This window comes from Rhipicephalus microplus, chromosome 6 (genome assembly GCF_043290135.1).
Source record: "Rhipicephalus microplus isolate Deutch F79 chromosome 6, USDA_Rmic, whole genome shotgun sequence".
Taxonomy (NCBI): Eukaryota; Metazoa; Arthropoda; class Arachnida; order Ixodida; family Ixodidae; genus Rhipicephalus; species Rhipicephalus microplus.
Window position 1 is genome coordinate 69,374,347 of NC_134705.1, and position 26,673 is coordinate 69,401,019.

General features: G+C 47.8%; 1 protein-coding gene across 1 annotated transcript in view; it reads right to left on the bottom strand.

The window, feature by feature from the left end:
• Window positions 1–26,673, bottom strand: part of LOC119168632 (uncharacterized) — a 207,567-nt gene that overhangs the window by 19,758 nt on the left and 161,136 nt on the right. Inside the window, exons 3-4 of the mRNA XM_075866047.1 lie at window positions 14,042–14,191; window positions 8,330–8,466 (exon numbers count right to left, since the gene is read on the bottom strand). Of these exons, the coding sequence (XP_075722162.1) occupies window positions 8,330–8,466; window positions 14,042–14,191 (287 nt within the window). The remainder of the gene's footprint in view (window positions 1–8,329; window positions 8,467–14,041; window positions 14,192–26,673) is intronic.

The window sequence follows — 26,673 nt, forward strand, 5'->3', positions numbered from 1 at the left end:
GGATTCGCCCGTCCCCGGGTCACCACGGTGGCCGAATTCTGCGTTGCCGCAACGACCCTCGTCGTCCACCAGGCAAGTCCTGGTTCCTTACGACCTCGGGCCTTCGTCGTCGTCGCATGGCGAGGCTCCCGCCTTGCGCGGCTCGTCGGCGGCTTCGCCCGTTGGAGATGCCGCGTCTCTTCCGAACGATGACGACCACGCGCTCTCCGACGACGTCGCGATGTCTACGCCGCCGCTCGATGCCGGGTCGTCCCCGGTTGTTTTACCTGGGTCCCCAGTGTCTCCGGCCTCCTCCCCGTCGCCGCCCGCATCCGTGGACGAGGCCGCGGTGGTTGCTGACGAACGCGACGAAGTTCCGGAGCAGCCCGAGTCTGACAATGTGACCCTCCGGATACCACCGGATCACACGCGCCTCCTCGAGGACCAGGCACGCCTGCTCCGCCCCTTGTTGTGGGACCCGCCCTCTGACGAGTCCTGGCCTCAATGCGAGGAAGCTTGGACGCAGGCCGTCGCCTTGGCTGTCGCGGCGGTGCGTCTCCCACCGGTGCGTCCTGGTCGCCAGCGTTGCCAGCCCGACTGTTCGAACGCGGTCGACATTCAGCGGCTGTACTGCCGCAACCGTCGCCGCGCAGTGAGGCTCATCCTGGAGGGACCGCCTCAGACGTGCGCCATTCCGCTGCAGGATCTGCAAGAACATTGGGGGCGCACGTGGTCCGCCCGCCAGGCCGACTCTACCCTACTACTGGGAAGAGATCCGGCTCCGGTGGGAGTTTACACGACCAACTTCACACCGGACGAGGTGTTCGGGCGTCTGCAAAAGTTGGAGAGCACGGCCCCCGGCGCGGACCGTTCGACCTACCACCATTGGCGGACGGTCGACCCGGAGGCGCGGTTCCTGAAGGCGCTCTTCAACACCTGCCTATACCACCGACGCACGCCAGACTCTTGGAGGACGACTCGCATCGTCCTCATCTTCAAGAGAGGAGACCCCCAGGTCCCTTCCAACTGGCAGCCCATAGCCCTCGTCTGCACGGCAGCGAAGCTCTACGCCAAGTGCCTTGCAGCCCGGCTCCAGGCCTGAATGATCGAGCACACCGTGCTGTCGAAATGCCAGAAGGGCTTCCTTCCACACGACGGCGTGTTCGAGCTTAAATACATTCTCCAGCGCAGGCTAGACATCGCCCGATCGGGAGGCGCCGACCAGTTTGCGGCGTTGCTCGACTTCAACAACGCCTTTGGCTCCATCCCATGTGGCCATTCCGTGTTTCAGTAAGGAAGCCAGTCTTCAGATTTTTTCACAGCTTTCTTGATATGGTATAAGCAAGGAACCATGTGAGCTGAAGTCGCGGACGGCAGGGGTGTAGGGAGAAACTTCTACCGGAGGGGGCACCACCTTGATTAGAATTACGGGGCCCGGCAGGAAGATGTCGTCGACTGTTATTTTGCGTTGCGAAAAAAAAACTTCGAAAAAAATTGCCGGCAGCTTCCCTCGGGGGAACACTGAGGAGGATGCGGAGCATATAATTGGTTAACGGGGTGTTAAAGTGCGACTTACTTGGGTCGATGGCTAAATTGGTTAACGTGGTTGTGAAATGGGGTGTTAAATTGCGACTTACTTGGGTCGCTGGCTAAATTGGTTAACGTGGTTGTAGGAGGGGTGTTAAATGAGTGAACACGTACGACACGTATGCGAAAGGGCGGTGTTTATTTATTGCGACGAACTTTGAGCACGATGGCTTTTTGGTCGGTAAAGTGAAGAGTGAGTGGATCGGGTTGCAGCGGTCGTAGGTCGAAATTTGCAAAGACGTGGTCGATGCAGGTTCCGCGAATGGTGGTCGGCTGGTGGTGTTTGCAGTCGTCCTGCGTTGCGCGTTTCAGCGAGTGTCGCGACGCCATGTATTCGACTATCCAATCGTCCTTGATGACGTCGACGTTGAAGTCGCCAACTAGCATGAACGGTCGATGTTGCAGTAGTTACTGCGCCGGGTCCTCTTGTCGACGCTTACGTTTCAAAGCGGCCGAATCCGGTGCTGCTGCTCGACGCTGACGTCTCTCAGCGGCTTCACGTTCTCTAAGTTGAGCATCTTCCGCTCGACGCCGACGTTTACGTTCGGCGTCGCGAGCTCTTCTCCGCGCTGCCTTGTCTTCGGACGACGACTTGGTTGCGGTTCCGCCAACACTTTGGCCGGCGCTGGTCGAAGGGACGTCGATCATTGCGACCTCGGACGTCGACGCGCCGTACAAACCAACCGACGAGCGGCAACTGAGCGAGTGAGCACCGACCTTGAGTATATATACAGCGCGACGGCGCATGCACTGTCAGCTGTCGAATGTTCGAGAAGGGGGAGAAGCGCAACGGCGCATGCGCGCGTGTCAGCTGCCGATGTTCTCGAAGCGCGACGGCGCATGCGCGCGCGTCAGCTGCCGATGTTCTCGAAGCGTGACGGCGCATGCGCGCTACATTATACAGCTAGCGAATGTTCGTGAAGAGGAGAAGCGCACGCGGTGTGTAGAGGAGGAAGGGTGCACAGATGGTGGAGGAGTGAAGCGCGCGCGGTGTGTAGAGGAGGAAGGGATGCACAGATGATGGAAGAAGGAGGAGGAAGCTTGCGGACGGCGCCGCACTACAAGCCTCGAGTATTAGATGCTCCGCATCTAAAAAAAGGGGGGGGGGGGGCACAACCTTGGTGTGCCACGCCGTCCCGCAATAGTTTCATAAATATACACTCGAGAGAACTCTGGCGCTAGTATCAATGGATACTGCAACGCACATCACTTCAGCGTGCATGGGAATGATGAGTAGTAAATGGATTCGTCTAATTTTCGTACTTCTGGCTCCTTGTGCGTTCGTGTGGCTTGGAGCTGTCTTCTCACGAAACAAAAATCAGCAAATTTTCCGTAGTTGCACTTCACCACTTTATATTCTTTTAGTCTTACCTTTTTAAATTGGGGCACAAAGTTCAAAAAGGTTTGTTCTTTCTTTTGAAACAAAACCGAAACACAGCAATAAACAAAGCCACAAGTGCGATTTACCGCCCGCAAGTATGACGACAAAGCAAATCCATGTACTACCCATCATTCCCATGGTCACTGAACGATCGCAGCACCAGAGTCTCCTCTAGTTAATTTTAGGAAACTATGCCCCGCGCCACTGGCGGACGAAAACCAATCTGCTCGGGCATAAACATGTAAACAGACAACCGGGGACCTCTGCCCGGGGGTCGGGGGGGGGGGGGTGGCCCAAACTGTGGTAAAAGTTACTTTGGCGAGAGAAGTACCTTTACCAGACTGGAGCGGCACATGTATGATGCAAGAAAGAAGGTTCCATCGAATGCGCTGGCCGAACACGCAGAAGCAACGAGCCTCGAAACACACCGGAATAGCTTTAGGTTAACGAAAATGACGGGAAATGACTGGACTTCCGGGCTTTATCTTAACTCTCTCACAATTAAGACGACGGCGCACATTATGAAATGTATTGACGGCAACTTCCCTCACATGTACACATCTACGTCGTATTTTAAATATACACAATTGGAATGTTTGCATATTCATTTTTTTTTGTAAACTAGGCTCCCGTGCGGTAACTGAAACGTTCTGTTTTTATGTGAACAATCATGGTCGGTGCTCATTTTGACCCCATGGTTTTGAAATAACAACCACTTCGCAGAAAGAGAGAGGTGATGGTGGCCTTACCAGCGGCCGTGACAGTGGCATCGCGTATGTAGCGGGCTGTGGCGTACCGCTGGTAATCTTTACTGCAACTTTACGAATTGTTTAGTCTGTAGAAGTCCGTACACATGAACTCCGAGCAAAATAACGCTGTTCAAAAGTGAAAACACCGTGAAGTCGAATTTAAAAACAACGAATCCAACCGCCTGCTTCCTTTCGCCAGAGCGAGGCGAGACCACGTGATCCAACCCTGCACATCACCGCGATTGCAGCGCGCGCTCTTCCAGTGGTGGGCCTTGCGCCCAATACGACCGATTATTCCTCATATACAACATATTGCTGGTTCTGGCCGATATGTGACATGCCCCAAGAGCAGCATTTAAATTTGTTGGGGTTGCCAGGGGGTGCCGCCACACGCGGGGTGTGGGTGGGGGCAGTGCTTTATAACGAGCTAACATCACTCAGTAGCAACACTATGGTGCGCACCAGAATCGCACCGGAGGAGAGCGATTGCTTTTTATTAGGCTGGCTCGATGCCACGACGCGCGCATGACATGGTTTCTTTCTTTTTCGTCATCACCTGCAAAGTATTTTCCAGCATTTTTGACGGAACAAAAGGAAGGAGAAAGATCTTAACGAGCGCGACAAATTCTCACAACTCCGGACGTACGTGCAGGATTCCAAAAAATTGCGGGGAACAATTCATGCAGTAATTAACCCCAATACTGAGGTGCATTGATCAGTATTCAGAAAAGTAGTGCAGAAGACGCAAAAAGAAAAAAAAGTTACTTAAGGAGATGCCAAAATAAATAAAAATAAACTCTTTTTTTTGAAGTAGAAGGGTTCATGAATAGCCCTTTGGTACATGATGCTGAGGGGAACAGAGCAAAAAAAAAAAAAAAAAAAAAACGGGACGGAGAAAGAATGAAGGCCTTTCTTGCAGCGAGAAGATATTTGGTAAGCCAGAAAACGGGCAAGAAAGAAATACAAGTGGCAACGCCACCTCCATGAGGCGCTAAGTGAGCCAGAAATTGTAAGTAAGAAAAAGTCGATCGGCGAGCTTTCTCTCAAGTTCCCACAGATAAAGCGCACTGCAGCTACACGCTTCTGCAACATGCTAGAATTTGAGCCATCGGCGAGGGCATATATCACAAATATTTATTGGTAAAAACAAATATCTCGCTTTACGTGCCCCGGAATGCTAGTATAAATTCAGTATTTCAGACCTTCATCAGAGAAGTGTGGCTGGAAATGTTAGAATATACTGTAGCAATGTAAAGCTTAAGCAGCTTCGCGCAAAGGTGCATGCAAAGCCTGGTGGAAATGCAAACCTGGGTCACCTTTTGTTGCTCTTTGGATTTACCCGTGTTTCCTCCTCTCCTAATCTCTTATTTCTTCCTCTCTCTTTACGTACATTCGTCTCTTCGTTGCTCTTATTACTTTTGTTCCTACTTTCCTCTTCTTTCTCTTTGCTTCTATTTCAGGCTTGCTACAGATTTCTTCCTTTTTCTTTTTCAATTTGTACGCGCGTGCTCCTGAATCGCTCCACAATTCATTTAATCATCAAGGCGCTTGAAGAGAATTGTCACTGGGCAATTTTGGCTGTGCTGTACCTAATTTTGCCCGCGTTACGACAAGCGATCACAGCATACGACAGATTTAGACAGCCCGACCCCTCTGCACTTCAAGAGATCCCTGAACAATGGGTGTCTCTTGAGACGCTTCGGCAATCAGACTTGCTGCCCCGACCAAGACGACTCTGCCTGTCGAAATGTGGGCTCGAGCGACGTGCACAAGATGTCTCGTCTCTTCCAGCTGCATTTTCCGCGGAACTCATGCCACACTTCGGGATTCACTACACGTGCGATTCGTGACGTGGCACTAAGCATAGGCGTATCAGCTGAGGGAACAAACAGAACGTGAGCTCCCCCCCCCCCCCACTGAGAAATGTTGAGGGGGCTGAGACCCCCCCCCCCCACCTTTGACAGTGGTCATTGTCAGCTGCACGCTGGGGAAACCAACAATTAAGGCGAAGTTTTCCATCACCACAGTAATCACTCGATTGTATTGTTACGAGGAAATGAAAATGTCCCGAGGGAATGTTTTAATATAGTAAAATATTTTCTAAATGCCTGTATTGACGATTGTCCTTGAATGTTCTTTGTGGCGCAGGCTGCCTACGCGACTCTTTCACACATTGTAATGTAGCACTGGAAAGCGGGCTACCGTAGCCTTGTACTTGATTTGTTATGGATGGGAACGGAGCAATCGTTTTATGGGCCAGTCAATGCACTTGCTGCTTCAGGAAAATTGCTTTCTTTCATAAAAACTGAATAACGTCTTGGCTACTTTGTTGAAGCTGCTGTGAGCCGATGATTGTGACGAATATTTTTAAATGCTTTAGTCCTGTCTGACTACAAGCGCCACAAATAGGTTTGCGCTTTAGTCTCTGAGAAATTTGACCAGCCTTGCTTAACGGTAACTGTAGGAGTGATGGCAGCAGTTTGCAAGGTGGCGAAGAATAAAGCAGTGGACTCGAGTACATTGGGAAGCTCAGCTTCTAAGCTTACCCCACAGCTTGACCCGCCGGACCAGGGAGAAGGTGAAAGGTCGTAGCTTTTTTCACGATGAAGGCCTAATTAGGAGTTGGGCTAGTTAGTTTTCATTCAACGGGAACTGCCTTTCACAGCTCAAAATACAACTCTGACAGAAAAGAACACACGCGCAGCTCTGCTAAGTTCTCTCTCTCTCAGCAAGGATGAGCTCAGAGATGTACACGCGCACAAACACTCCAAAACGCTTTCCAGCGTAACTGTGCAGTTACCATGAAAAGGGCTCTTTGCTCCTCCAAAAGACGAAATGTGCGCAAAAGACTGCACACGGCACCGCACGGAGCGGCATTTTCCTTCTTGTGGAGTAAAGCAACCGTTCTTTGGGGCAACTCCAGGAATATTCGTGCCGTGTGCAAAGTCATCGGTGCCTACTCAAGCCTGTTTCATTTCAGACGGTTCTGTTGCGTGGAGTGGGTAGTGGTTACTGTATGCACATGCTGACTGAATGGTGGTGAGTTGATTGATTGATATGTGGGGTTTAACGTCCCAAAACTACCTTATGATTATGAGAGACGCCGTAGTGAAATGCTCGAGAAACTTACACCCCCTGGGGTTCTTTAACGTGCACCCAAATCTGAGCACACGTGCTTCAGCATTTTCGCCTGTATCGAAAAGCTTATAAATCAGAAATGAACGCGTTATTCGAAGGTCGTAGGTTCGATTCCTGCTCACGTCTGGTTATTTTTTCACCCACTTTTTTCTTATTATTTACATTACATTTGTTCTAATAACTTCCCCTATACATTCCTTGGCATTATTGTCTGTTAGATCTCATTAAAATTGTGTCAAAACACGGAAAAAACGAGCCCATAGGTGTACCCCTCTTTCCCTTATTGATTAACAAGGGTCTTAGACTGACAGACTTGGTGTCATTAGGTTGTATACGAGGGACTAATGGTCCGCTGCCCGCTCGTAATAAGTTCACGTGCTACGTGACGCCACACAGGCTTATAAAATGGTGTTCCACACTCGCCGCTTGGCTACAGATGGCGCCGACTGACACTCCCACGTTTAAATTCACATATAAACCCAAAAAGTGGGTGGGCTGGGGGGAAGGCCGCTGTGATAGCTCAGTGCTTAGAGCATCGAACGCGTTATTCGAAGGTCGTAGGTTCGATTCCTGCTCATGGTTGGTTACATATATTATGTCCCGCCTCACGTGTGAGGTAGGTTGGTTGCCCCTTCAGTCGCGAAAGCGTTGGTACGCCCCTGCACTGAGGTAGCGACGCTGTGACTCCGGCCCTAAGTGAAAAACAAAGAACCCTGGCCTTTTGTTTTCAGAATGAGCCAACGAACGCTAAATTAACGATAGTTGATTTGTTACACAATTATTCATCACTTCAATGTGACAAGACGTGTCGCCAAGGTGTCTCCTTTCACGCGCACGCGAAAGAAAGCTTTCTTGGTGCTCTACTGCACGCCGTGGGGCTCACTTAAAACTTTATACACGTCTTAATTATTGCCAGCTTTCTGCCGGCACACGTGTACAGCGATATAAGACACCGAACAAACGATGAAGCTGATAATAAATAAGCGATCAATAAAGAAGCTATCAAGGTATTTGTTGTTAATGCGTCGTTTGACACTGACAACCTGCACTGACAACCATTAGGGGTCGCGTTAGCTTCGTAAAGAGCACTTCGCTTCCTTTCACGATAAATGGGATATCGGAGAAGAAGCGTTCGAGCCAATGTCAGCCTCCAGAAACAATAACAAAAAAGTCAAGGCGTAGAACGTTGCCAGTTCGAGCGAATTTCTAGAGTTCTTTTTTCTTTCTAACATAAAAGGGCATATAAGGTCATAAAGAAAGAAAGGAAACAAAAGAGCATCCAATCTGCCCCGATTCCCAAGAGCAATCTTAAAACTTTCGTGAAAAGTCAGTCGCCCCGCCATTCGCTACTTCCTCCGCGAACTTCGACGAAAAGAAACCGAATTGTCTTTTTCGTTCTCGTTCTTTCACTCGAACGCTGTTTTTATGCCTATACGCCACTTTTACTTCCTTTTTCCGAAAGCATTTCAGCGTTGCACTAGACGGAGAGACGTGCCTGTACGTGAGTTCCCTGGCGGCGTGCTGTCGCTGTTGCTCTTTCTTCCTGGGCTCGCCGTGATCGCCTTTCCGGTCTCTCCGCTGCTTCCGGGTCAGGTAGGTACTCGGCAGTGGCAGCAGGGCCTCCAGCTCCTTCTGCGTGAACGATCAGATTTCGCTTCCTTAAGGGTCCTCACTCGTCGAGAGCCGTGCCGCCACTAAAAGGCACAACGAAGCAGTTCCGCCACAATAGAGCTCCTATCCTTTCACGTAGCCCTCTATATTGTATGTTGCGTATATCGCAGAGCTTTTTCCCTTTGCGTTCAAAGGCTTCATTGTATGACAATCTGCATTCATTATTTGTACTGAAACATTGTGCTGCAGACGCTGCGGTTACTTGTAAATTAAAAAGCGATTGCGCAGATTTTACGTTATTGCATGATTCACGAAGGGGCTACTCGGAAAATGATATTGCCTGCTATAGATGACCTTGCAATAAACGTTCTCAGAGTGAGTTCTTTGTATGTATGTATGTATGTATGTATGTATGTATGTATGTATGTATGTATGTATGTATGTATGTATGTATGTATGTATGTATGTATGTATGTATGTATGTATGTATGTATGTATGTATGTATGTATGTATGTATGTATGTATGTAAGTATGTATGTATGTATGTATGTATGTATGTATGTATGTATGTATGAATGAATGAATGAATGAATGAATGAATGATGTGCACGTGTGTGCATGTGTGCACGTGTGTGTGTGTGTGTGTGTGTGCAGTCAATTTACCACAAGCAGCTCAAGTATTAAGGAAATGTTTGTTAGCACGCGGAGTTGTTTTCGGGCATGGTACTTTGTTATCGTAACGATAGTAAATGATTGAATAAATGAATGATAAATAAATAAATAAATAAATAAATAAATAAATAAATAAATAAATAAATAAATAATTGTTGTGTCTCAATTTTCAAGCATTGTAATCAAATATATGCGTGCACATGACGCCGGGACTTCCTGAATTTGTGGAGCGATATTTTTTGCTTTAAGTGAACAATGTCACAGTACCACAGCTCCCACATGTCACAATTATCGCTTATGTATACGTTCCTGTACGACAATTCTGAGAGCTGGTTGAACTGCGGTACTCGCAACTGCAACACAATATATTTATTTATTATAATTCTATATCAAATAATCCGGACTTGTAGTTCAGGCAGGGAAAACAATAGAAATGGTACAGCAGTAAACACGTTTCGAAAAAAATAACAAGGAGAACAAAAGACAATATCACAGAAATAGAGCCAGTCTGTTTGACACAACGCTATGAAACAGATCACTAATAGCGAAGATTGTGATATTCATTTGATTATATAATTCTGTTTGGTTCTCGCACGAGGGAGCAAAGAATTGTTACGCGTGTTCGTTCTTGCGAAGGAAGGTGCTAATGCATCTTCTCTACGGTGACGCGCTGTTCTGGTCAATGAGGGTGATCGATATAGAGATGAGTTTACCGGCGACATGTTCGTGTAAATCAGTTTGTGAAATGATGTGTATGTGCGTGTGGTAACCATATAGAAGAAGAATGCCTTTCCAAGCAGGCGTCATCGTTTGTAGATTTTTTTAGGAGCGAATTTCTTAATCCTAAAGGTGAAACGTCAGGCGTCCGCGAGCAACTTTCCGCGCCGTTGCTGATCAGCCGCGCCCACCGACGGACAGCCACCGTGCCGAGTTTAACCGCCGCGCGAGCTGAGCACGAGTGACGAAAGGCCCGTGCTTCCACCGGGGGCGCCTTGGACGTTATTTCTATCGATGGAGTTCGGACTTTCTCGCGTGGTCTCTCACAGGCTGTGGTTTCACACCACATTGTCTACGTTGGTCAACGCCAAGAAAAGACCTAGCATGCGCTGATACGGCAACATTAAGCCCATAATGTAAATTGGTTTCGTCGTTTAAGCTTTTCACGGCTAATGAGAACCTCTACTTTTTTTGCCTTAGTTTCTCGCTCACATAGCACGCCTTCCTAGGGCTGGCCAATTTATACACATGATTTTGGGTCCCACATTGCTAAGCCTACCCGCTTGCGCCATATTTTCGTCGAGCAATCTTAGGGGTGAAGCTCCTTATAGCAGCACCTGTTCATCCCTCGTACCTGTTGTAGTAGTGTGTAACAAGTATAACATTTTGACCTCCAAGGTGGTGCCGTTGAGAGATTTCTTCTGTGTGTTATTGAACAATAAAAGATAGTGCTCAATGTACATTCCAATGGCTGCTAAGGGGGAATGTGAGAGAGGAGAATTCGGCTTTTAGTTAACGCGCACGCTGCGAATTTTTATTGTTCAACAACGCACAAGAGACAAGAAAGGGTTGCTACGTTATACTCGCTGGGCGTCACCTCCTTGGTTTTAGAAAGGTTTAGCGAGCGTTGGGCCGCAGTGCCATGAATACAGTGAATTAGTATACCGGGTGTTCAAAATTAAGCTTTATGATTTTTTTAAAATTAGGCGCTCGAAGGCACGTGAGAACCACTTGTGCAAATAAGTTAAGCGGCCAGGGGGACAGAAAGTTAGATGATAATTATCGCTGTCAGCAGCCCAATTAACTAAAATTTAATAATTAACTTTTTACTGGCTGCGGTAAGTTGGCATGTTTATATTGAAAAAATGTAGGCAGTGGTGTTTGTACACAGTTTCAGTTGGAAGATTTTTTCTAGCACGCCTGTGTTCCGAGATATCCGGCTCCAAAGTTTAATTGTCTTTCGCACGATTACGCATGCAAGAGGGTGAGGGTCCGCGCAAAGCTCCTCCCTAAAGTGACGCATCTGTTGCGTGTGGTGTTTAGTGTGTGAAGAGGGTGGAAGCGTAGGCATAGGTGATAGCAATTACCCTTGCCCTCTTCGGCCGTCGAAATCAAAAATCGAAGAACGCTTGCAACCAGTGTCGTAACACGCAACTGCAGAGCCTCTAACGATAGTGGCAGATACCATGCCGAGATAATGGTGCGAGCGGAGAATCTGGATGCCAGTGCGCGTGCGTAATAATCACTAGAGAAGCATGCGTGGTCGTTGCCTGGGCTACGCGAATAGCGTGACTGCTGATGTCCGAGTACTGTAACTTTTATTGAAACAAGAGCAACAACTCCACCAATAATAACTGAAACAGTTTTATCCTTGCTAACGCATATTTCCTGCTGCTACATAAGCATATTTCGGTCATGCACAAATCTCATCGAAACTCTTCACCTCTCAAGACGTCAATGCCCCAAAAAGTGTTCAAAATGCCTGCCTTCGGCAGCAACGCAAAGCATGAACCGCTGTCGCGTCGACTCGATGACTCGGCGCAGTACTTCTGCAGGAATACTCGCACAGGCAGATGTTATCCTGTCCTTCATGTCATTAACATCGCTGGGCTCTGTTACGTAAACTCGATCTTTAACGTAGCCCCAAAGGAAAAAGTCGAGCGGAGAAAGGTCAGGTGATCTTGGTGGCCAAAACATCGCTCCTGCGCGCCCAATCCACTGTTGTGGAAAACGTCTGTCCAACCAGTTCTTCGCCCTGGTAGAAAAATGTGGTGGTGCTCCATCGTGCTGAAACCATACTTGGCGCAGGTCATTCAGGGAAAGACTGCAGACAAGATCATCAATGACAACACCTAATATTTCTTCTGTGTACATCTTTCCGTTCAAGTTGTCCTCAAAAAAGTGAGGTCCGATGATCCTGTCCCCGAGTATGCCGCACCACACATTCACACTCCAGCGAACTTGATGCTTGTGCTGCCTCAGCCAGTGTGGGTTTTCTTGTGCCCAATAATGGGCGTTGTGAAGATTAACACTTCCATTTCGGCAAAACCGAGCTTCATCAGTCCAAATTATTCTGTGCAAAAAGTCATTTTCTTGATCAGTTTTGATGAGGCCCCAATTGCAGAAGTCAACTCGCCTTTCAAAGTCCGCCTCATTTAGGTCCTGATGAAGGTAAACGTGATATGGATGGAACTTGTGCTTTCTTAAAACATTTGTGACTGTTCCGATGCTGCGACCGCACTGATCGGCAATCTGTCGGATGCTGAGCTCTGGCATCGAGGTTACGCACGCGACAACGTCGATTTCAAAGTCTTCATCGACGATTGCCTTCCTGGTCCGTCTCGGAAGGTGGACAGAGCCTGTTGTGCAGAAGCGTCGAAACAGGTTTGTGAAAGTGGGCCTTGTTGGAAGGGGACGGTGTGGGTGGCGAGACGCGTAAAGCTCCATTGCTAACGAAGCGTTGCCATTCATTTCAGCCATTGCAAGCACCACGTCTACTTTTACTTTGGTAGAATACCTCACGCCAGAAGCAGCCATATTAGCTCGAAAGGACTCCACGTGGATTTCCTTGGTAGACCTTCAATGCAGAGACGCTGTGCTCTAACCGGAGGCACCCTAGTGCAGGACGGTCCTGCTAACGCGTTCACAAGAAGATGTCTCAGTGTGATCTAAAGTCACGAAAAAACGTCGCGAAAAATGGTCTCCTGTTATCGCGTTCATCAGGATCATGCGTAAGGCTCATGGCGCACCGCGCTGTCACATTTTGATTTCGCCGGCCGAAGAGGGCAAGGGTAATTGCTATCACCTATGCCTACGCTTCCACCCTCTTCACACACTAAACACCACACGCAACAGATGCGTCACTTTAGGGAGGAGCTTTGCGCGGACCCTCACCCTCTTGCATGCGTAATCGTGCGAAAGACAATTAAACTTTGGAGCCGGATATCTCGGAACACAGGCGTGCTAGAAAAAATCTTCCAACTGAAACTGTGTACAAACACCACTGCCTACATTTTTTCAATATAAACATGCCAACTTACCGCAGCCAGTAAAAAGTTAATTATTAAATTTTAGTTAATTGGGCTGCTGACAGCGATAATTATCATCTAACTTTCTGTCCCCCTGGCCGCTTAACTTATTTGCACAAGTGGTTCTCACGTGCCTTCGAGCGCCTAATTTTAAAAAAATCATAAAGCTTAATTTTGAACACCCGGTATACCATGAACTCGAGGTGGTTGAAGGTGGGAAGTAGACCCGAAGCGCAAGCCGTAAGAAAGTGTGCGTGTGCCACCTCTCGTTTAGTCCTTCGAATGTCCGCTGGATGGCAGTGCTTCTATATGGGGAATGTATGATGAAAAGACGCGAGATGGTGGTATTTGGAGTGTTGAATAGGTGGATGAACAGACACACAGACAGATGTATGGGCGGACGCACGGATGGCTGCAACGATGGATGGACGCACGGACGGACGCAGGAGCGGATGCATGGACGAAAGCAGGGACGGACGCACAGATCAACGTGCGGACGCACGAACAGACGCACGCACGAACGGGCGGATGGACGCACGGGCGGTCACACAGACGCAAGCATGGATGGACGGAAGCAAGAACTAATGGACGGACGGTTACTTTGCCCCACTATCCATCATTCACTCTGTGGATATGCTGCCAGTTTTTTGAAAGTAAATTATGTGCTTTGCAAAAAGCGCTGTGTCTCAGAGTGTATTGGGGAACGTTACGTGTTACGTAAAAGTTATGATGCCTCTGCAGTCAGCACGATAACTCGACGCTTTTCACCGCAAAAAACAAGGACAATATAAACGACAGAGTACTCATTGAACTTGCAACTGGTTTTCTTTTCTCAATTAATTAGACCCAAAGTGACCTTATGGTGCGCAATGACGTGACATAAAGGCACCCAACTTACCGCCTCCGGATAGCTGAACGTTTCGTACAGCAACTTGTAGGCTGTGTCCCATCCCGAAGACAATGATGTCACGCCGGATGTGCCGCCATCTCGCAGACTGCTAGCTTGTGACGTCACTTCAATCCTTGTGTCATTCCTGGGTTCCGGCGTCTGCACAAATAAAAAGTAAAAGGAAGCACATAAGCCAGTATATACGTTCTTCTTTTTACACACAACAAAAATTAGAACCAGCAAAAAAAAAGCTAATGAAAGTATAGGGGATGCAATATAAATGTGAAGAAAGCAAAGAGCACGAAAAGATCACTTGCCGTGGCCATAGAGCGAACCTGCAACCTTCGGATATACGCGTACATATTTACATAAGACCATAAACTAGAGAGGTGCCAAAGAAGACGACGTGATTTTAAATGTTTTTCTCCTCCATTATGTGTGAGTACAGGAAACAAAAAGATTACCTTGTTATTGTCATTGTTAGTCTATTGTTATTAATGGTTTTGGGTCCGAAAGTAACTGATTGCTTGACTGCTAGCTCGTGTAGCATTTTCATGCAATATTTTTGGCTTGTTTTGTTTTTTTAATAAAACTCTTTTGGATGCTTTTAAACACCTTACCAATTACGTTAAAGATCCTGCCCCCCGGTTCTTGGCCCATCCCCCTCAGTAGGTGACTGCCAGCAATGCAAGAGGTTCATCATTATAATCATCATCATCACCACCACCACCACCACCATCATCATCATCATCATCACCACCATCATCATCATCATCCACCTTGGCATATGCTTGGAGGTTGTGTGTGAACATTGCAAATACGCCTTGTTTCCCTGTGTGCCTTCGTGCAACAATATATATATACGCCATAAAATGGGGGCGGATTGACCGCCTCTGTAGCTCAGTTAATAGAGCATTGATTGATATGTGGGGTTTAACGTCCCAAAACCACTATATGATTATGAGAGACGCCGTAGTGGAGGGCTCCGGAAATTTAGACCACCTGGGGCTCTTTAACGTGCAACCAAATCTGAGCACACGGGCCTACGACATTTCCGCCTCCATCGGAAATGCAGCCGCCGCAGCCTGGATTCGAACCCGCGCCCTGCGGGTCAGCAGCCGAGTACCTTAGCCACTAGACCACCGCGGCGGGGCGGTTAATAGAGCATCGGAGGTGCTATTCGAAGGTCGCAGGTGTTCAACATTTGCCAGCGGTAAGTTACCTTTTCGTCCGGTTTTGTTTTTTAACATTTCGTATCAAAATTACTATATATGACATCGCTTTTGATATTCCTGGTATGAGTGTATGTTATTTTTGATTAATGTCGCGTCTAGCTTGGCAAAAGGAGCGTTTCTTTCGCCCCGCCCCTTTTGTTTTTTTTTTGTTAGACTGAGAGAACTCGCCAAGAGGTCTTCGGTATGTAACGGGTTGTTGGACAAGCAGGTGTTGACTCGGCGAAGGAGAGCTTTATTTAGCGCAAGGGCTAACAGAACGCAAGCCTGCGATCACAGCAAGTCTTCTTCCTCTTCTATACTCGAGCTCCATGCCCACTGCCCTCGTTACAATCACCCCCGGCCGATGAGGGAGCCATCCTGGCGACCTAAGGACAGGTGTACACAGAAGGGTCATGGTATGGCTTGAGCCGAGAGATGTGTACGATTTCTTTTCCCCGACGGCGCTTGTCCGGAGATGCATCCAGCGGCTCGACAAGGTAGTTGACAGGGGATGTTTGGCATACAACTCGATAAGGGCCATGGTACCTGGACGAAAGCTTGTGGGAGAGTCCTAGAGGAGTAGAAGGAATCCATAACCACACAAGTGAGTTCGGAGCAAAGCTCATATGCGTGGTTGACGCGTCGTGGCGATGTTTTTGGCGCGTCTGGTCATGTGACGTGAACGCACGAGCAAGCTACCGACATTCTTCAGCGTGTGCTGCTGCTCGAGAAATGGTAGTCATCTCTGAAGGGTCCGGTCGATAAGGAAGAATGGTATCCATTGTTGATGATGGCTCGCGTCCATAAAGAAGGAAAAAAGGCGAAAATCCAGTGGTGCTTTGCGTTGCAGTGTTGTAAGCATATGTCACAAAAGGGAGTATGCTATCCCAATTTGACTGGTCGGATGAAGCGTACTTGGCCAGCATATCCCCAAGTGTACGATTAAAACGCTCTGTCATCCCATTAGTTTGCGGGTGATAGGCTGTGGTAGTGTGGTGTATGATGCGACACTCGCTCAACAACGCTTTGATGGCATCGGAGAGAAAAACGCGGCCGCGGTCGCATAGTAACTCCCGAGGTGCTCCATGCCTTAAAACCAGGTTTTGCAGTATAAAACACGCAACGTCTTTTGCGGTAGCAGAAGGTAACGCAGCTGTTTCAGCGTACCGCGTTAGGTGGTCGATAGCGACAATGACCCAGCGGTTGCTACTCGAAGTATAGGGTAGCGGACCGTAAAGGTCGATTCCGACACGATCGAAAGCTCGTGCTGGACATGGCAACGGTTGCAAGGGACCTGTGGCATGTTGAGTGGGCATTTTGCGTCGCTGGCACGTAAGGCAAGACCTTACGTAACGGCGAACGAAACGGTACATACCGCGCCAGTAGTACCGCAGCTGCAAGCGGGTGTAAGTTTTTAACACACCAGCGTGGCCACATTGCGGATCATCGTGGAACGTGGCACAGATGTCAGAGCGCAGATGTCGGGGGATGACGAGCAACCACTTACGGCCGATCGAGCTGTAGTTTCGGCGGTAAAGCAGGTTATCCCGAATAGCGAAGTGTCCTGCTTGACGGCGAAGCGTCCTGGAAACTGGAGCGGGTGTCCGGTTTGAGAGAAAGTCCAAAAGAGAAGATATCCAAGCATCTTTGAGTTGCTCGGAAGGCATGTCCGAAATGCTTATGGCCAAGGCAGCACTAGTGGAGATAGGCGAGCCGACAGGCTCTGAAGCCAATGGCGAACGTGACAGGGCATCGGCGTCGGAATGCTTCCGGCCAGAACGGTAGACAACACGGATATTGAACTCCTGTAACCGCAATGCCCAACGAGCGAGCCGACCATTAGGATCTTTTAGTGAAGATAACCAGCAAAGGGCATGGTGGTCTGTTACAATATCAAACGGACGTCCGTATAAATAAGGCCGAAATTTTCCGATTGCCCAAATAATGGCGAGGCACTCCTTTTCAGTTACACTGTAATTCTTCTCGGCTTTACTGAGGGTGCGGCTGGCATAGGCAACGACGTACTCGTCAAAGCCCTCCTTGCGTTGGGCCAGTATGGCCCCTAGCCCGACACCACTAGCGTCCGTATGAAGCTCCGTTGGAGCAGACGGATCGAAATGTCGGAGTATGGGAGGCGTGGTGAGGAGCCGTCGGAGTTCCTGAAATGCATCATCACACGTCTGTGACCACGCTGACAAATCAGAACTTCCGGCAAGAAGATTGGTCAAGGGGGCGATAATGGAGGCGAAATTGCGGACGTAGCGCCGGAAGTAAGAGCATAGGCCGATGAAGCTTCGAAGCTCTTTGATGGTGGTTGGCTTTGGGAACGCCGCGACTGCATTAAGTTTCGTAGGGTCCGGGAGAATGCCGTCCTTAGAAACCACATGGCCGAGAATTACAAGCTTGCGAGCACCGAAGTGGCATTTCTTCAAGTTAAGTTGAAGTCTCGCCGTGGAAAGGCACGTAAGAACTTGCTCGAGGCGGCTGAGATGGGTCGCAAAGTCGCTTGAAAATACCACAATGTCATCCAAATAACAGAGGCACGTTTTCCATTTCAGACCTCGCAAGACGGTATCCATCATCCTTTCGAAAGTGGCAGGCGCATTGCAGAGGCCAAAGGGCATAACGGTGAATTCATATAGTCCATCCGGTGTTACAAAGGCTGTCTTCGGGCGGTCACCCTCTGCCATGGGCACCTGCCAGTAGCCGGAGCGTAAATCTAACGAAGAAAAGAATTCTGCTCCTTGTAGGCAGTCCAAAGCATCATCGATGCGCGGCAGAGGGTATACGTCTTTGCGCGTTATCTTGTTGAGTCGGCGGTAGTCAACGCAAAACCGGATGGATCCGTCCTTTTTCTTGACGAGAACAACCGGTGAAGCCCAGGGACTGTTGGAGGGCTCGATGATGCCCCGTTTCATCATGTCGTCCACTTGTTCGTCGATGACACGGCGTTCAGCAGATGACACACGGTACGGACGCTGCCTTAGCGGGGCTTGTTGACCGGTGTCAATACGGTGAACGACCGCAGAGGTTCGGCTTAAGCCTGACTGGTCACAATCGAATGAAGAACGAAAGCGGAGAAGAAGATTTATAATCTCTTCGCGCTGAGTTGGTGGGAGCTCAGAGTCGATGGCATCCGAGAATACGTCCAGAGCATCATTAGCCGCGTTGGTAGGAGTGACAGCACAAATTGGGAGCGAAACCGTTGAATCGGGTATAGTAGCCGGAAGAATGCACTCGCAAGGTTCGTAGCTTCCCAGGCATTCTCCACGAAGTAGGGATGACGGGCTGTCTGAGGGATTGCACACATAAATGGCAGCGTGACCATTGCGAAAAATGACGACGGCAAACGGAACCATGATATTTCGACGGCACGCAGATGGGACCGATGGCATAAACAACACAGGCGATTTCGGAGGGGAGGCACATGACACCGAGACAACAACAGCCGAGAAAGGCGCAATGTCAACGTCAGAAGCAGCAAACACTCTACACGAAGTACCGTCGTCGGGGTCATAGCACGGCACAGATAACGCGAGTTCAGAACGAGCACAGTCGACCAAAGCCGAATTTGACGAAAGAAAGTCCCACCCAAGGATAACGTCATGCGAAGAACGGAATAAAACTACAAATGTGACGACGTACATCGCACCTTGAATGACGACTCGTGCAGTGCACAAAGCTGAAGGCTGAATATGATGGGACGTAGCTGTCTGCAAAGATAGGTCGGCAAGTTGTGTGGTCACTTTCTTCAAGTTTCGGCACAGTTTCTCGCTAATTACAGATACGGCAGCTCCAGTGTCGACAAGTCCGTGCACCTTAATGCCATCAATATAGAGTTCGATTTCGTTCGGGGGACAGCAGTTAGGTCTTGAAATTTTCGCTGCCAACGCAGTTCTTGCCTCCGGAACTGCGCCCGTCAGTTTTCCCCTCGCGGTGGGCTGTTGCGACGTAACACCGGAGAAATAGATCGACGACGAGGAGAAGGTGAACGACTTGAGCCGGATGGTCGGCGACCAGGACGTACGTCTAGAGGTGGATCGGCAGGAACGGGATATCGCGGCTGAGTGGGCATGGTGGGCATGTAATGTGAGGCCCCTGCAATGTCGTGAGAAGGGAAGCTGCGACGACGGCAGTGACGAGCTACGTGGCCTGGGATGCCACATGAAAAACATATCGGCCGATTATCCGGAGTGCGCCATTGGCTGACGATAGGGGCACTGTTCGCTGAATAAGGTACCGTAAATGGTCGTGCAGGCGGCGGCGTCGTATAAACGTTCTGACCTGTTTCATATACAGCCGGAGACGGGACGGTCAGCGAGCGGGAAGGTGGCGTCGACGAATAAACGTGGCGAGTAGCTTCGTAGATGGTAGGAGACGCTGGCGCACGTGGCCGAGCAACTGCGGCTGCATACGTTAGTGGTGCGGTAACAGTTGGTGGAGCCTGAGCTGGCGGCAATGCTTCGGCAACTTGCGATTGAATGACCTGGCGAAGCGAAGGCGACAAGGGTGCCATCGGCTCGGTAGTTCTTGTGATTATAGATAGCTGCCGGGCGACCTCCTCGCGTATGAATTGCTTTATGGCTGGCATCAACGCAGAGTGGTCGGCGGTGTCACGGCGATAGTCGAGGGATGAGATGTCCGCGGTGTCTTGAGCAGCGCAACGTGTAGAAGCGCGCTGCCTACGCAGTTCATCATAGCTTTGGCAGAGCTGAATCACCTCGGCGACCGTCTGGGGACTCTTCGCAGCCAGCATTTGGAATGCACCATCGTCGATTCCTTTCATGATGTTCTTTATCTTGCCTGCCTCGTGCAGAGTCGAATCGACGAGCTTGCAGAGAAACAGCACATCTTCGATGTAGCTGGTGAAAGTTTCATCTGCTCTCTGTACTCTGCCTCGCAAGCGCTGTTCAGCACGAAGGCGGCGGACAGCAGGACGGCCAAAGACTTCCGCGAGGGTTTTTGCCAATTCCGACCAGGTACTGAAATCACTTTGATGATTTCTGTACCATAGTTTTGCCACGTCGGTCAGGTAAAAACTCACATTTGTGAGCTTATCGGCTGCGTTCCACTTATTGACGGCGCTCACCAGTTCATACTCGGCAATCCAGTTGTCCACATCTTGGTCCTCTGTGCCACCAAATATGGGGGGGTCGCGCTGCCGGAGAGCGCCAGCGCAGAAGACAGGCACAGGTGCGAGATCTGGAGTAGCAGCATGAGATGGCCCCGGATCAGTCATTGTAGGAGGTCGTTGGAGTGTGCGGCTGCGAAGTTCCAGGGTGAGGACCAGATGTACCCAGCACTTCCACCACTTGTAACGGGTTGTTGGACAAGCAGGTGTTGACTCGGCGAAGGAGAGCTTTATTTAGCGCAAGGGCTAACAGAACGCAAGCCTGCGATCACAGCAAGTCTTCTTCCTCTTCTATACTCGAGCTCCATGCCCACTGCCCTCGTTACAGGTATATGAATTATTTTCTACGTTTGCATTGCGCATAAAATAATTATACTTTACAGCTCAGACTGCTTTAGTAGCCTAAGAGTTACTTGTCCTTAATTGTCATTTCCTATCGAGTGAACGAACGAACTGAGGTACTCTGGAAAAGATTCTTTTTTCCATGCAGACTAAGAAATGCATAAGTGCTTTGAAGTAAACTTTAACTTTCCACCGAGAGTTGATGCCTCCCACGACTCTGAGTACGATGATCTCCAGGATAGAGTTGATGTGTGACCCCAAAAAATAATTGCAGAAAGTCATGATTCACCGAAAATATTAGCAGGTAATTCTTTGTATTTCTGAGAGTGTACGACACGGTGAGCCTCATGGCAACAGTGCGGTTTCTACTCGTAAAACAGTGTCCAGTAAAACCCCGTCAGTTCGGATTTCACAGAACCCCGAAAAAAAAAAAACGCCCCAAAACGCCGTTGCACAAAACCGGCAGCTGTCCACCTGCTCTGTCTAATTGTCGCAGAGTGAAACTGGGGCAGCTTATTTCACCCTTATAGCAAAGTGCATCACACTCTAAATTGTCGAAAATCTATTATCCGTTATAAACACAACAAAAGGCGCAATTGTAGAAAGCACCAAGAAAACAATACCTAAATGTGTGTTACATGCGCACAATTTCATTTTTTTTTCTAAAGAATACGTTTATCTCGAACCTATTCGCTTAGGGGCAATGCATAAGCGGCAATTTTCGTCTTTCTGCGAATTGTTTGACAATGCGAGCCCGGCGCTAGACTTTGCCCGACACGTAATAGACCCCTCCCTTCTTACGCACAGCCGCCATTACTACTACCACCACACACGCGTGACGATAGTTATTTCGCAGGTAAAATGGCTTGAAACTTATAGTTCGTTCATCATGATGTAACAAATGAGTTTTATGCCAGAAATTAGGTCGGCCATGGCTGGAAGATCTTGAACAGCTCCGGCAATGTTTGGGACATTGCAAACACTGCATCGAGTTAAAACGACACTGCTGAGTGTGGCTGTGTGCCGGATACACGTGTGGACAAAAGCACTAATTGATGAGGATAGTTATCCCGGCAGCGCACCCTCGTTACGATTGTCTGATAACACTGGTATCGCTCTTTTGCGCCACACATGTGCGGCGCTTCGCGGACAGCGCGCACCGAGGATCATCTGACTCAACCGGCTATTAGGCCATGTATATCATTGAACAACGCTTACGCTTGCCGGAACCAGGGAAGGATAACGCATTATCCGGTTTTCCAAATTAACTAGATCCAAATACATGAGTTTTTTTCTGCCACAAATATATTGTAAGGGAACGTTTAGGCAGCAACACACTTTCTTTGCTCTCCGAGACTCTTCCCCACAACGCTGGTCACACTGATGATGATGAGTATGTTGACATAACAAGGGGATGCGTGTGAGTAATGCTCGCAACTTATGTTCAGCAAACGTTTCGCGTTAGACTGACTTTCTAATTTCGTACCACCAGTGACGAGCATCTAATGTAAGCCAAAGGCGAAAAGAAGTCTAAATTATAACTTTTTTATCACTTTTTAAATTATAAACTAGCCTTACATCCAGCAAAGTATATAACAATTTTAACTAGCAGGCCAACCCGACACCAACAGCATTACACCCTAACCAAATATATCACAACGTATCCAGGTTTTCTCATCTCCCAAGAGTCATTAATGAATGAAACTGCCTTCGAAGAACGAGTGACCGGACTACGAGATAAATATTTTCAGCCTTCATGCTTGTTGTATTTTCATTGCTGCTCATTTTGTATTTGCATTGATCACCTTGCTTAAAACATGAATCCATACCAGCCTCTAGCATCTTTAAACGATCGTAAGGCGACCGCCGTGGAGGAACATTAGTAATGCCACTCGGCTGCTGTCCCGTCACCTTCGAGTTAGCAGCTGAGCGACATAATCACTGCTCCACCATGGTGAACTAAATATTGCGTTAATCACTGGCAGCAATTCTTAAACCATTGTAACGTTTACCACTGTCACTGCGTCGGCTTAGAGTACCTCTAAAAACGTTTCCCGCGTCACAACGCGTATTGACATTTATGGGTGGCTCAAAATTGTTGAAGGGAATGCTTGGGTGCACAGCGTATTTTGATTTCACTTTCTTGCAGAAGCAAAATGGCTCAGATTTGCATATTACGACTGAAATTTGACAGTTACCACTCGATCCTTTTCATAAACTAGTGCCGTATGCGAACATTATTTTCTTCTTAACTTGCTGTGAGAGGGATGGCAATATAAATAGTGCTCATTGCAGCGTCCCCTTTCAAAGTGAGCCGTAGTGTATACATCCCGCCATATTCACTTTTCCTTCACTTGGTCGTGCTACAGCCAGCATAGCAAGAGCAGTTGCGATAAAAAACTTCGGTGCAGGTGAGTGCATCTGCCACTTCCTGGCGGAAACTTTCCTGTTTCAAAGCCTGACTTAAATGTGCATGCCTGCAGAATGTGTGATGTTGTATTGGCGCGTTTCACTTTGCGTAGATTCACTGCCGTTTCATAAATATTCTCTGGAGATACATGTTTAAAGCACACAGGTTTTGTTATCATTGCTACCATGTTTCAAAAGTCGTATACGGTTCGTATTATTCTGAGTATTGTCAAACTTTCGTTATATTTTTCTGGATCACGCCAGTACTGAACTTAAATTGCAGCATTCCAGGAAATTGAGATGCACTGCGCTTCTTTGTAAATCAAGGTGCTGTATTTTTTTATTGCTTTTAATTACTTTTATTGATTTGTATAGGGTGCGAATGCCGAATGTTAATTATACCTATGACAATTGTGTCTCTGTCGCCAGCTCGTTTCCTCAACTGTTTCGATTACACGTTTGTTATTACAAAAAGCTGCCCAGCTTGTTGCAAAAACGCAATTTTTTTATTGTTCTGTCTTTTGCATGAAGCAAATGGCACACAAAGATAGCATATAAAAAGCTTAATGTATTGAACATTTTTGTTAGTTTGCTCGGATAATGCAAGAAAGCGCAGGATGGTCGTTTATGCGTGTTTGCTGTGCTAGGTGTAGCATATACTCATTCGACGCGTATAATCACAATAGCTTTATAACGACACCTAAATAAGATAAAACATACGAAAGTATAAGGCAGAGAGAAAAATAGTCTTGCTCATGTCATCGGTTATACCTTCTGGCGGCGGTGGTTATTCACTACCCGGCCCATGACGTGAGTCTGGGGCGTACACTCATAGATGCACGCTTTTGGACAGCCGCCTTCTGACGTGTAAATGCGGCTTCTTTCTAAACGTGTACTCGAGGAATAAATTTAGCCACCTGGAGCAAACTAATGAAACGTGACTCCAAACCAATGGAGTCATGCTGGGGTGGAAGAATTTTATTGCGAAAGCAATTATATGGACACTCTCCGCTGGATCTTGCCGCCGGCGTCGGCATCGCCATCGCTCACCGTATATGTATACTTATCTATGTATAGGAAAACGCAAGTAACAAAAAAAAAACATTCTGACCAAAAATATCGCGTTTTCAGCATTAGCAGCAAAATGGCACAATGAGTGCGCGGCGGCGCGAGTTCTCGTCTTCCACGCGTACTTAGCTCCTCAGAGTGGAGAAGGTCTATACGCTCGCTCGCGCGCTCCCATCTCATGGTGGGGGACAATCCTACGTCTTGGCTAGCGTTGGGCTTTCACTAGAACGTTTCTGTTGTAGTTACCGGGTGCACAAAGGTCACTGTAATCGTTGCACAGTCTCCGTTTGCGAAAAGGGCACGCTTTCCAGGCACAGCGAAGTAACAACTAAGACGCTTATTCGCCTTCATCTGTACTTGTGGGTACGTTTCGTGCGTCATTTGTGCGTGAGAAAAGCGGGGCACGTCTCAATATGATTGCCATTCGGCGCGTCACTCTCCAATTTGCTAATATCGCGTTCATTGCTTCGCCCTTGCGGCAACGCTGTGACTTTTTTTATATTGCTCCTCTTGTTTGCCGTAACATATGTAGAAGTGGCCATATATAAAGCATACATATGCCCAAATAACAATACTGCAAAATGACATTTAAGAGATTGAACTAGTGTAGCACGTGTTTCCATGTGTTTATGTACTTGTAATGATGAATTATATAGCCACATCCACAAGTAGCCTTCCTTAGAATATGGGATATCCACATGAAGGTTATGAAACATATGGAAGTACCTTTGCAGGTGGCGGTAGTGAGTACCAAAGTCCACTGTGGTGAACGAACAATAAATGTAGAAAAAGTCAGTCGCATACCAACCGAAAATTGAATAAGCGACTATTAACAAGTAACGGTGAAGAGGTAGAGCAATATAATATTAAAAGTTCTCTTAAAGTTTTGGTCAATTACACTGGAATGGTATCTACAACTCCTCATTGCCAATCTTCGCGTAATTACCGGCCGTAGAGGTTACATTTTCGTGAGGCCGAGATGTGAAAGCGCTTTAATCTAATAAATCTGCAGGATTGCGTGCTAGCAAACTGTGGATAGTCTAAGGACAAGTACACCATCTTTTGCAATGTCAGCAGAAAATTTCGGAGCATCCAACTAAAATACGAGGCCTGGAAGTCACTGTTTCTGAGGCGGGCCTGTTGTGAAGGGTGAACAGATTATACGGAAACGCATACATGCGAAAATGTTAAGATACGTAGTTCTTGCTTTTGCAGGAACTATGCATGTCCTTTCAGATATCTATCAAGGCATCTCAGATGTAACTTCCCGTACCCGATTTTGAGAGTTCAAGACAACCATTATGAACATAGGAATATTGAATATTAAAAGCCTATGTTTTATGAAACACGTAAAAGAACGTTTAAATTATTATCTATTAGAACAGTAAATTGACAGAAAGCAAACAACAAAAAAATTCGGCAGATATCACGTACATGCAAATCGATGTTATGCGAAGCACGAAGAAAAAAGGTGACTTCTAATTTTGTTATTGAGTTTAAATTAAGGAATCACGCCAGAGATGCGCGCGAATATTGTACGCACAAACATTAGTTCCCCAGTCGCCTATGTTTTATATAACCTGTCGTTGACATTTTTTGCTCGTTAACGTCAACATGGACATGATTATAGCAACGCCAGAAGTTTTAAGGTGATATGTAGCACTTGTGCTCGCGATGATGGTATCTAGAGGGTTTTACACGAATAAACTTCAGTGGGATGGCCCCTAACTACATATGACGTTAACCCATCGTGACAGCTTACCAGAGGAATATGTATGCAATGTTCATTAAATTCGATAGTGAGCACACGAATCACAATTGACGTTTTACGAACACTAAGCCTGCGCATGGTCGTTTTTCAAAAGAGTGGGAGACCTGGCCTGGCTCTGTTGTCAAATACTTGTTTGTGATGCAAAATGCTTGCGTTCGATTCCTACCAGGACTCTAACATATACTCTACGCATTACTCAGATCCACGCTGCCGAAGCCGGTTTTTCATAACGCTGTCATATAAATTACCAATGTCTGTTCTCGCCGCTCCTCGGTTTAATGGGAACAGTGGAACACTTGTGGCGCATTCCCGCAAACCAGGGCTTCTGGTATACAGGCATGCGCCACGCGTGTCTGCAGGAAAAGATTTCACGTCGTACGCGAAAAGATTTCCACATGATCCATGTCATGACCGGACAGTCGTCATCGAAACTTCTCAACCCGATAAATATTTTTGGTCCAGCGGAAGTTAAGGAGGTGACCACGACAGCGCCCACACTTAGGAGGCTAGACACATTGGCAGACAGACAGACAGACAGACAGACAGACAGACAGACAGACAGACAGACAGACAGACAGACAGACAGACGGACGGACGGACGGACGGACGGACGGACGGACGGACGGACAGACAGACAGACAGACAGACAGACAACTAGATAGATAGATAGATAGATAGACAGATAGATAGACAGAAAGAAAGATAG